This window comes from Plectropomus leopardus, chromosome 13, assembly GCF_008729295.1.
Source record: "Plectropomus leopardus isolate mb chromosome 13, YSFRI_Pleo_2.0, whole genome shotgun sequence".
Classification (NCBI taxonomy): domain Eukaryota; kingdom Metazoa; phylum Chordata; class Actinopteri; order Perciformes; family Serranidae; genus Plectropomus; species Plectropomus leopardus.
The window spans coordinates 24,532,060-24,544,262 of NC_056475.1; the positions used below are offsets into that span (position 1 = coordinate 24,532,060).

At 40.6% G+C, this 12,203-nt stretch overlaps 1 protein-coding gene across 10 annotated transcripts in view; it reads right to left on the reverse strand.

Moving 5' to 3' along the window:
* The window catches only part of LOC121952636 (connector enhancer of kinase suppressor of ras 2-like), a 46,577-nt gene that overhangs the window by 13,807 nt on the left and 20,567 nt on the right, over nucleotides 1-12,203 (reverse strand). For 5 of the 10 annotated variants that reach the window (XM_042499424.1, XM_042499426.1, XM_042499423.1 and 2 more), the window contains 6 exons: nucleotides 10,785-10,844; nucleotides 10,559-10,627; nucleotides 4,671-4,817; nucleotides 2,435-2,568; nucleotides 631-833; nucleotides 361-450 (listed from right to left, as the gene is read on the reverse strand). In XM_042499424.1, coding sequence (XP_042355358.1) covers nucleotides 361-450; nucleotides 631-833; nucleotides 2,435-2,568; nucleotides 4,671-4,817; nucleotides 10,559-10,627; nucleotides 10,785-10,844 — 703 coding nt within the window. The remainder of the gene's footprint in view (nucleotides 1-360; nucleotides 451-630; nucleotides 834-2,434; nucleotides 2,569-4,670; nucleotides 4,818-10,558; nucleotides 10,628-10,784; nucleotides 10,845-12,203) is intronic. The other 5 variants (XM_042499428.1, XM_042499425.1, XM_042499430.1 and 2 more) reach the window with 2 other exon arrangements.

The window sequence follows — 12,203 nt, forward strand, 5'->3', positions numbered from 1 at the left end:
AACAAAATGTGAAAATATCAGGATATATTTCTACAGTTGCCAAAGCAACAGTGCACTTTTTATATCCGAACAGAAAGAAATGGCAAAGCTAGGGGCGAGAAAAGAGAGGGATGAAAAAAGGAAAAAAAGGAGCAGTGATAGATTGTGAACACATGGAGGAGATCGAGGCACGAACTGATATCCAGCATGTTATCAGTTTTGACAGGCCAGCTCATCCTTCTACTTTTTGGCTCGGAGATCTGAGAGGGTGAGGATATTATGAGATATCCACCCACTCACCTCAGCTCCCTCTGTCCCTCTCTGTCTCCCTCCTTTCTCTTTCTCCCTTTCTTTCTCTCTCTCCCACTGCCTCCCACTCACCTCTCCTGCTCTCCCTCTTCAGCTTGGCCAGGTCTTCGTTGTCTCCCACCCAGTTGTATTCCACTGGCATTGAGATGGGCCTCAACCTGCCTGCAGCAAGGAGGCGCACGGAACGTCAATATCACACAGCTGCCCACACACACATCAAACGACTGCAGACGTCTCATAAAAAAACATCTCAAAAGCAAACAGACGTCACACTCGCGGGGCCTTGAGCTGTTGGCTCTCACGATTACAGCAGCACGTCTTCAGACGGGGACGAGGTCTTACCATAGGTGGGAGTGCTCCCCCTGCGGACTGATGACGCCTCTTGGTTCTGGTCGTACTCGTAACAGTACAGTATAGAATCTTCCTCCACCAGAGGAAATCGCTGCCGACATTCCTGGTCAAGGTAGGAGTTTGGTGACTCAGATCCCTCAGCGACATGGACATCTGATTGAGGATCGTCACCCGATAGATTTCCTTTGTCATCTCTGTGGTAACCGAAAGCAGGAAGCAAGTTTAATGTCAGTGAAGATCAGGACTGCTAGGAAAGAAAAGAAGCAATGCCATCATCAGAATGTACTGTAGGCTGAAAAGTCAACATCTTCTGCATGTAAACTGTCAGAAAATAGCCTCGTTTTTAGTTTAAAGGATAAAGCCGGGGATTTGTTGTTGTCAACACATTCCATAAAAAACTCCAAACCACATTGTGTTAGTCCTCCTCTTCAGCCTCTGTGGCTCTCAGCCCCAAGCCCATTTGTCCCTGTGTACGTTTTTAAAAAGAGATCACATACACATTTGGTGTATTTGTATTGTATCTTGTATCTTGTATGTATCTCTGTTGTGGGTAATAAGAGAATGTAACGGTGTGACTCACTGGTGTATTTATAATAGCTGATCAATATATTGTTTGTTAAGTCTTCTCGTTGGATTTGTTGAAAGAAAGTTACCAGACTTTTCCTTGAAGTTACAGCAAGTGATGGTACCGCCATTCTAGCAGCTCTGCACAGCAGAGCATGTGGGCCAGAAGGTGGATGCTGATGGTGCTGCAGCACCTCTCATAGCCAAAGAGATTGAAAAAAACGGTCTTTTAAGTGTTGGCTATTTTACCCTAACTAATGGGCTATCAGATATTAAATCTAAAATGTGAGAATTTCATGAATCTATCAGATTTGACGTGACAACATTATCATGTTAGGTGAGGTCAAAGTGCACGGGTTGGGATCAGCTAAAGTTCTGCAGTAGCAGAGGCTAATCAAAACTATAAACAGGATGAGGAAGATGCCAGGACAGATTTGGAGCCGCTTCTTTAGATCCATGAAATCAGCCCACTTGGACTTGAGGGACTTCCACTGGGGGGTCATAGCCATCGGGGTGGAGTTTCAAGTTTCAAGTCCCCAATGATGAAGCGTCGACAAGCTAATGCATAATTTGCCCAGGGTACATGGCATGAGTGTTTTCACTGACACACACACATTTAAAATTAAGTTTTAGAGAAAAAAAAAGTAATTTCTGAAGCATGGGAGCATACATTTTTTGGACTAATGGTTAACGGATACACCAGTGTAAGTGCATCTGAGCAGTCTCCTTGTACACAAATTTAAACTGTGAAGCACACCTCTACAAAAATATGTCCACGTGTGCATGCACAGTGGGGCTTTGGGCTAAATGCTAACATAAGCATGCTAACATGTTCGCAGTGACAGGTACCATGTGGAGTTTCTCTTAGTTATGTTTACATTTAGTGTTTCTCACCTGTTTGCATTAACTGAATGTTTGCTAGCTACAGTAGCCGTCTTCTTCCTCACTGCCTTTGTGGTGTGTTGCTATTTCTTTGTGTTACCAACACCAATTGTAAATCAGTGGAGTCACATGAAACCAATAGCAAGGCATGTGTATGCAGTGTGCTCATTGGTGTGCATGTGTGTCCTAGTGCATGTGTGTCCTAGTACATATGCATGATATAAACAAAGTGGGGTCCCACTTGAGAAACATTGCTCCACAGCACTACTAGTGGTCAAAAACTCCACATGGTGCCATTATTTGGTAAATCATGCACTATTGATGATATTATGTGAAAGTGTGAGTTCACCTGGGGGTGTAGGGTTCTGCAGGAGGAGGGGGGATGAAGAGGTCCTGCAGGGCGCAGCTACTCCTCCTGGATGGAGTGCTTAAAGTGCTGGTGGGCGTGGCAACACTGCTGCTGGGGCTCTGAGGGAAGATTGGCTGTGTGTGAGTGAGTGTGTGTGTATGTGTGAGCGTGTACAAAAGAGAGAGAGAGACAGGCAGACAGGGAGAGAGAGAGAGAGAGGGGAACAGTTACAGGGATTGACACATAGAAAATTTGGAGTTCACAGCAGTCCAGTCAGTTAGTCAGTCAGGGACCATTTGTTCGGTTCAGGCTGTGCTGCTGAGCATCTCAACCGTGAAATGAGCAGTGTACTGTACGTTTCTGATGCTCCAGTTCTAACTGGTGCACACAAGAAGACGGGTCGCTGTGCAGTCTAGTCGTCCCTCTCATTCAGGTCAAGGGAAATCTGGTCATAGCCTATATAGTCTGTAAAACAGTACATGGAGATTGATAACACCTTGTTTGTTTTTATGATGCCTTTATAACAAAATATCTTTTTAATTATCTTCTTGTCACATTTATGACATCATAATAGGAGGCTGCAAAATCACTGACTTGAGAGAGAGAGAGAGAGAGAGAAGTAATCCAATCACAAGATGCCTGTTTTGCAGTGATAAAACATGGACTTCCAAAAACACTTGCGAGCTTATTAAATGAGTACAAACTGAAACTCTTTCAACAATAGAATACTAATTTGTCACTGCTCAAACTATGCTAATATGTTGCGTAACTCACAGCTGACTAATATCAGAGATGTATTATCGGGAGATGTGCTCCATCATAAGACCATTATGTGTGTCAGAGTTACTGCAGGCCTTCCACAGCACAATGTTCTTTTTAATAACTTAACAGATGATACCTTGACATTGTTAATTTTAGTCACATCTTGGAGCAGAAAACATTAGTTTCTGTGTTCTTTTTTTTTTCCTTTTCTGTCCCCTAAAATGCCAGCAGGAGAGCAAATTCGATTTAGGTGGAGAAGAAGAATGAGGATGTGATGTGAAGGGGGAGGAGGCTGTGCAGGACTGCGCTTCAGGGCCTCAGGGGGGAGAAAACATTTTCTCTGGCCTAGGACTCAAAGAAAGGCTGGGATACATTAATACACATCCCTCTCATTTCCACCCATTTCTGGCTCAGGCACATGATCCCAATAATGTGGCCGGTTTGGCCGAAGTAGGACAACAGATGCCACTGAGGGCTGAAATGTCAACTTGTGAATGAATGATGCTGGAACCCTCGATCAATCAGAAGCAAGTGGTGGTGCATTAGGGAGGTGTTTGCAGTAAAGGCAGTACCTCCAAAATACAAAGTAACAATATCTCTCTAAAATATTTACACTATTACTAGCTATCGTTTGTTTTATATGGAAGCAGAACACAGAAAACAGGAGTTTTACATTTTAACAGCTACTAAATACTTATTATAAATTTAAACACCACTCAATAATACATGGTATTGAAATATTTTACTTCAAAATACATGTATCTGAATTAATTTGTTCTGAATTTACCTCTTTAGAATTAAAATATGAAATGTTTGATTTGCAATTTCAAAAGCTGAACTGAATACATTTTTGCCAATGTTCGCAGATTCAGATTGAAAGTTAAAAATGTCAAAACACACATCATTCATATTCGTTTAGTCAAATTCAGATGCAAAAATTCCAGTTAAAAGGGATCTTTTTTTTAAATTACTGAACTTGAATTGTTGGATCTGACTTTGTGAACATTGACAATATATATCTAAATTCAGCTTTTGAAATTGCAAATTAACAAAATTCACATTTTAATTTCAAAGACATGAATTCAGAACAAATGAGTTTAGGCACATTGTTTTTCAAGGTGAAATATTCCAATGCTTTGAATTCAATGCTATCTAAATTACAATATTAAGTACTCAGCAGTTGTTAAAATCAGAAATGCTTTTGTCCCTTATTTGCTTCCATAGTTTTAGGGTTCTTGTTTTTGATAACACCCTATTGTAAAAGTGCTATTTCAGTTGAACCCCATCCTCAGTTTGTACTCTAAAAATGTGGTAATTTATGGGCTGATCTGGGATTTTGGTGTCTCGTGTCTGTAGTCTTTGCAGTCTTATATTTAACAGACAGAAGCACAGCGATATACACATACAAATACATAACTATACACAAACAGACATAAACAAACATATCTGTGGAGGATGAATGCAGTCATCATACTTGCAGAGCCAACGGTTTCCATCTCATGTTCTTGAGCAGAGCAGGGGTTGATGTGAGCGTGCTCTGTGGGCGTTTCTTCAGCGTCAGGGTGACACCTGCAGGGTCCCCACGCAGCAAGTTCACCAAGTTCTTCAGCTGCCAGCCCACCTTACAAACAACAACAGCATGATAAGGGTTCAGGCATCCCCGTGACTCAAACTACAGAAACATTAAGCTAATATTTCACTATGAACATCCAGTGGGACGCAGCGCCGATCATTTGGGTCATTTCATGCAACTTTTCATAGGAATGACCAGAGTCCTGCCTCCAACGCGTTAACCAGGTGTCTTTATCTGGTCTCCTCCCAGATTTGAGACTGAAGCAACATGGCAGCTCGTTTAGGAATATTTGAGGCCAGAAATTAGCCATGCACTTGCTGAATCTTTATATTAGATCGACAGCAGTTAGTTCCAGAGTTTTTTGTGAATATCCACAAGCGCAGAGTCATGCTGGACGCCCCTGATTTGCATAAAGTAGCCTAGATTCAACTTTATGCAAATAAGGAGCAGACGCCCCTTCACTTGAAATACAGTGCAGAGCTGCTAGAATGCATTACATGAGTGCACACAACAATAAATAAGAAGCATGGAAATGACGGATCTTGTAGACACATACCATGAGTCTGGGTCTGTCTGAGGTTCAGACATTTCAACCTAAATCTCCCCGATGATTCCTCTAACGCTAAAGCTAGCCATTTTAATGCATTCTGTGCATACACCGGTCAACCTAGCATGAATTGAACCCCTTTTCAAAGGATTTTTAACTATAATGTGGGAAAACCATGTTATACAAAATATTACTTTAAAACATGTCTGAGGAGTTGTTGGGTGTTTCCTTTCACATGTGATTTGGATGACTTTTCATTGCACCTAACCCTCCTCTGTGCTGTTGTGGTCGTTACTTAAATAATACACGTGGATCCTGATGGTTGGAGTCTGCAGCACAGCCTTGGTATGCTGATGAATGATGCTGAATGCAAAGTTGGATGCCTAAGGGCATCTTGTACACCTCCTGTGATATCAATCAGCGGTCGCTGTCATGATGCGGTAAGCCCCGATGTTGTATGTTATGAACAGCTGCATGCCTTGTAAATAGTCTTTAACCCAGTTCTGATGACATTTGGCACCACAAACACATCCCGCCCAGAGAAACACAGTCTGTAGCTGAACCAAATATGCCAGGTCCAGTTTGGGGAGGAAATATCCTCTCTTGCTTGGCTGACTGCGCCGAGTTTCTTGCGTATTCCAGGCTGCCTTAGAAACCGGGCATTTTTCAGGCACTGACCTAGCAATCACTTTGTTCCTTTCCAAGTAATTTTTCACCTTGACAACTACTACACAGAAATCCTGCACACAGAAAGTGCATTAAAGAGACAGACCGACATTTCACTCCAAAACTGGCTTTAATCTATGATAAAAAAGATTATTTTGCTGTGTAAAGCCAACAAAAATGTTTATTTAAAGCACTGAAACCTATGATATTTACCCTCTTTTTTTCAACTATCCACTGCTTTGTCTTGTCTCTAGATATGTTCTGCTTTAGGGTGCTTCTTATAAAATGTGATGCCACTGGTTTCATCTTTTTGTTTTATTTCCTTCAGGGGATTCTGCTTACCCTCTCCAGTGTTAAAATTTACTGTCCTTTTTATGTGTTTGATGCCTTCTCTATTTATTGACCTGCACCAGAAATTCAATCTATTCTTGCTGCCTGGAGTTATTTATGTCTCACATGCTGTCTTTATTTTATAGTCTTTTTAATGTTGTGCTCAGTAGCCCAAAATAATTTGCCATTTCTTTCCAGCTTATTCTACATGTGTTATAACATTTTCTGAGTTTATCATAAGGCAGCTTTTGCCTTGGAGGATTTTTCCCTCCTTAGTTTCCTTTGGTTGATGTAACTCCTTCGCTTTAGCTGTCATTGTTACGTCTGCTTCTCGTGAAAAAGGATGCTAAAATCCAGTGATCTCTGTTCTGTGTCTTTCTGCTCGACTTCTCCCTGCTGCTTTCTGAACTTTTTCAAGCATTTTTATTTTTTATTTGGTATTTTTTTAAACCTTGATGTTTGTGTTACTGTCTCTCAGGCCACAAGACTGTTTTTTAAGCCCTTGCAGTCCTTTCCTGCTCTGGTTTCTCAAGTTCTTGTGAAGCGAGATGGTGCAAGGAATTCTGAGCTATCACCGACACATCTAGTTCAATGCAGCATCGCCCTGTTTCTCCGAAGGTTTCATCGTGGCTAATGCCCTAATCCTTAATGGGATGTTATGAACAATCAACCACCATGAATTTGTTCTTAACTCTGGGCCACACTAAATTAGATGTATTATGATTGACAGCGCAGTTCTGGATCAGCACACACGTCAACTGAGTTTACATATTGCCATCACCCACTTAAGCTGTCAGACTCACTCAGCTGCTGCTCATTTCCAGAACAGCCGCAACAAGACATCTCTCCATCACCACCACCTCCTCAGCATCCACCTGTAAACTCTGTCCTAGTTCCATGTACTAATAACATACAGTAAATACAGCATCATAATCATCACTTTATGCTGTTTTTCCAGCTGTTATACAAGATATTAAAAAAAAACATTAATAAACATTAGATGATACAAGAGATGTGGCAAATGATGATCAAGGTGCAGATTTGAAGCCCTGCTGCCAATCAATCAAAGAAAGCAAAATGCTTCATCAAAAGCACAACGTAATAAATAACATAAATCAAGGAGCTCTATGTGATACTCAGAACATGAATATAGCAGCAAACAAATATTTCTCATGTAAAGATACAGTGAAGTAATGCCATCCTAAACAAAAAATGAAGCCATGCTACCTGTGTGTGCTGTGCATGCATGTCAGTACATGTCAGTCCCTGTGTATATATCCCATCTAAACACTGAAGAAGGTGGATGAGTCAAACAAACACCGGACTTTCACCTGGGAGCTCACAGTTTGTTTCCCATGTGAAACAGAAAGTCAATAAAGTTATTTCAATAACACCATAGTGTGTTAATATGTGTAGCATGCTTCACTAGCTGATGATATAGGCCTATGTCATGTGACGTCACATTAGGATACAATATTGACAAGTGTACATATTTTAAACCATTATGGGGTTTTTTTTCTAAAAAGAACCATGTGCGTTTGTTGCCTTAACCTACGAAAGTAAACGTAAAAAGGAAGTGTTTTACCTACATTGTAAGTTTATTTTGAAAAAGACTGTAATGAAAAGGAACTGTACGTTTCCTGCCAAAATTAAAATGTATTTTGAAAAGACACAATGCATGTAAGAAGTATATACTATACAACTGACACAGAAGGGTACCTAGAGCATCACATTTTGACATGTAGGTCCATTGACAAAGCAGCAGTATTTGACGAGTTGGGATGAGAACAGCTGACTGAGCTCATATAGCTGTTACTGCTGATATCAGGACAGCGTCGTCGCTGAAGCAAAGCGCACACCCTCCAGTTTCTTGCCCAATTAATACCGTTGGTTTTGTCAGCACTGTAGCTGTTGTTAGCACTGCTCAAGCTGCTAGCACCATTAGCTGCTAGCCTCTGACTCAGCCACCTCCATGTTGAGAACCCTGTGCAGAAAGCCTGAGTCAGACTCTAAATCCTAAGTACATTCTGAATGTCGTATACAGCCCCTTTGACAATATTAATTACACCTCTGGTGTGACAGGTTAAATGATCTGTCTTTACAAAAAGGTCTGTTGGGATAGAAGTGCATTTCTTTTGGTTCCCCATTAGAAGCACTGACATCTTCGTGCTCTCACTTTTTGGCAGTCTTTAAACTTTGCTTCACAGTGAGATGAAAGAGTCTTGACATCTAAATCAACTCTGTGTTTGCACTTATTCTCTATAAAAATGGCTGAATTCAGTGGGTGAACTGACTGACTGAAATGAACCTGACTTGAGCTGTGCAATTACCATACGTCTGGCTGTTGCATACACAAGTAGCAATTATTTTAGACAAAGGATGCTATATTTAAATTGTGCACCACTGGAAGTTTTTGCTTTCATTTCCACTAGATTTATGCAATGCTATGTACAACAGCAACAGGCAGTTTGTGCAGTTTTGTCTCAAAGACCAGTGACGTGACCGGCCAATTATTTCTGTCTGGTTAGTGCTCCTTTGAGGTTGAACACAGCACAGTAGAGAATAATTTATGGTCACCACACACCTTTACAGTGGTGGAATGTAACTAAGTACATTTTCTCAAGTAATGTTCTTAAGTAGCCCATCATTTTGAGGTACTTGCATTGTACTTGAGTATTTCCATTTATGCCACTTAATATATCTACTCCACTACATTTATCAGATAACATCAGTTTCATTGCAGATTCAGATTATTAATACAAAGTATAATCAACTAATGAATGAAGATTTATTATAATAAGTTAAACTACAGAGCAGGATAAGAAGTAAATAGCTGTAGCATTAAAGTGATGAACACATAAATGCAAAAGTAGTTATCCAGTAATATAATATATTATCTTGAAATTGGCCATTGTGCATAGTAAGTACTTTTACATTTTTGTACTTTGAGTACATTTTGATTCTAGTACTTTTGTACATGTGAGTGAGAGTTTGAATGCAGGACTTTTACTTGTAAGTGAGCATTTTCAGACTGTGGTATTACTACCTTTACTTAAGAAAAAGATCTGTGTACTTCTCCGACCACTGTTTTTTTTTTTTTTTTAATCAAAATAAGAAGACTTTTGAGTCCCTGGTGGTCAGGGGATTTAAGGCAACATCCCCAACCAAGGACCTTTATTGCATGCCATTACAATAGATTTATAAATACATAATAACACCAAGATACTGACTGTTGCCCATTCATTCTAAAGTAGTTGCTCGCCTGGCGCGTACACCCAAAAAGTTTCTAGCTTCTGGGTTTACTTCTGCAATATACGGCCCACTGGTTATGCTCATTAGTGTTTCTCCCGCTGGCCCCGCACACGAGTTTCTGCTCTGCTCATAGACTTTGTGATGATGTCACAGATTTTTCAATCACTTTCTCTCAGCTTGAGGAAAAACGGACAAACAATTCATAATATAAATATGCATTATAGACCTTGTTTGAAGTTCAGTGTGTCCTGTCAAAAGTTTTACAGACATCTCTCTCAGTGGTGGTCTATGGGGCAGATGCTTTTTGAGCAGCAGTGGATTATTTCACTGCAATACTGTGAGTGGCCACTGGGAAAACTTGCTGCAAGGTGGAGCTCCTTTCCTGGGGGCCATTTCCCATCCCTCTTTCCTTTGTTTCCTGTTATCTCTCTACAGTGTATCTCAGAGAACGCAGAAACCCACCAACCCACTAGACACCTACAATACACCCTGGGTGTCTAGCAGTTTAAACGTTACCGACAGTAATAACATTGAAAACACTGCATTTTGGCCAGAGTTCTTAAGGGCCCTAAGCAGGTACCTCCTGATGGACTGTAGTGCTCTTCTGAGCACAAGTTCAACGATTTCAACTGACCATCCAACTGACCCTGTGACAGCCAAAGACACATATCCATCCAGAAAGAGTAAAATATCCACATCCTCAAAATCATACAAGAGGCACTACAGCCATCCACTTATACTCTAACAAGTCCAGTAGTGCTGTGGTGGCTCACTGTTGCAATACAGATATGAATGTGTATAAAGGTACCACATACACATTCACAGCGTGTTCACATTATCTGAGGCAGGTATTTCTTTGTGGACAGAACAGGCGTGGATGAATTAAACAGACATTTGCATAAAGAATCTGCAAATGCAAAATGCATATAAAAGAATCTTATGCAAATTCAGACAGCAAATATGAGAGGCACATAGAATAAAAGTGTTTTCTTACCACTGTCTGATGGTTGACCTGAATGACTTCATCTCCAGCATGGATTTTCTTACAGCGATCAGCCAGAGACTGATGGAGAGACGGAGAGGCAGGGACATTAACTGCAGCTCGACAACAGGGCTTACTGTGATTTGACCATAAGTGACACACCAAACTCTTCTGTATTATGCTGCAGTGCAGTGAGGTCAAAATCTATACAATTGAACACAAAGAGGCTTGTACTTACTCCTTCCGTTGTCCCGGTGATTACATGCAAACCATCATATGTCGATTTGATATACATGCCCTGAGGGAAGATAGCAGGAATATAAATTACTTCATTTTAAAGCAAACTTAAACACAAGGCTCCTATAACGCAATGCATCTCGACTCAGCCACACATCCATTTGCAGAACAGACCAGGGTCACATATTTGCAAATCATAGCATTTGTTTAATCTGCTTGGAGAGCAAAATGGGTAGGAGTTTAGATTTATCTAAACTTTTTTACACAGCAGTGAAAGATTTGATGGTTTTTCATACTGAGCTCAGATTTGTTGTGTTGGACAAATGTTAAATTTACTACAGGAAGTTCCTTAAATATCACATTGGTGTACTTTTCAAACATACACGGCACAATCTGAGGTAATATCATGTTGTGAATCTCACTTAAATGCTCCTTTGAGCAGATTAAATCAAACGTGGAAGATTATTTATCTGCAAATATCATTTGTCTGTTGCATAAAAAGCTAAAAGTTTTTAATTAAAGGGGTCTAAAGGGCATTAAAAATGCACTTAAATACATACACACACAAACACCCATTCCGCACAGATGTGCGTGAGTACACACGTTCTCTCACACGCAAACACTCACATGGACACACAGAGGCAGCATGCCAGTCTTCAAGATGAGTGGAAGAGATTTATTTTTAGGCCACTTGGCCCACTGTTGTGTTCAGGTCTCACTGAACGGATGAGAGAACTTCCATGCCCCCTGCTAGCATTTGTGTGGGGGTGGGGCTTTTATTGTGGCCCCAAGCAGGGCGCTCGTGTCTGAGTGTAGGTCAGTGCGAAGATGGAGTCCAACAAAGTGCTGGTGGTTATACAGTGGCGGCTATAAAAAATGTCTTCTTTGCTGCTAAACACACGATCTACAGCTTGTCCCAAAAGTAAGAGCAAAGAGTTATTTGTTGCACATAATCTGAAAATTGAAGCGTTTTGTATTTTCTTAATTTCAGCATGGACAACATGTTCTTTTTATGTTGCATTTTACTGGCTGACTCATATGCCCACAAGCTCAGCAAAACCCAGTTTTGGGACAGTGAGCTGCATTAGATACTGGACAGTACAGCAGCACACAGTCTTCATGTTTAACTGCAATATTCGTACTATTTTAGAATGTGAAATGATACCGTGACTCATGTAAAAAGTGCCAGTTTAAAAATTCAAAAGCCACTTGTCTTTCCAGACAACATCCCAGATACTCTGGGCAACCGGATGAAAACTGTTAACTGCAAGGACTTTGTATTAACCCCAGTAACAGAGTGATTTATTGCAATTTTTTCAAATGACATTACCCTCACCCAGAATGCATTAGGGTTATGTTGTCTCATGTATTTTTTAGGAGTTCTAAACCTAGGAAATAGAATCCAAACTATTTGCATGGC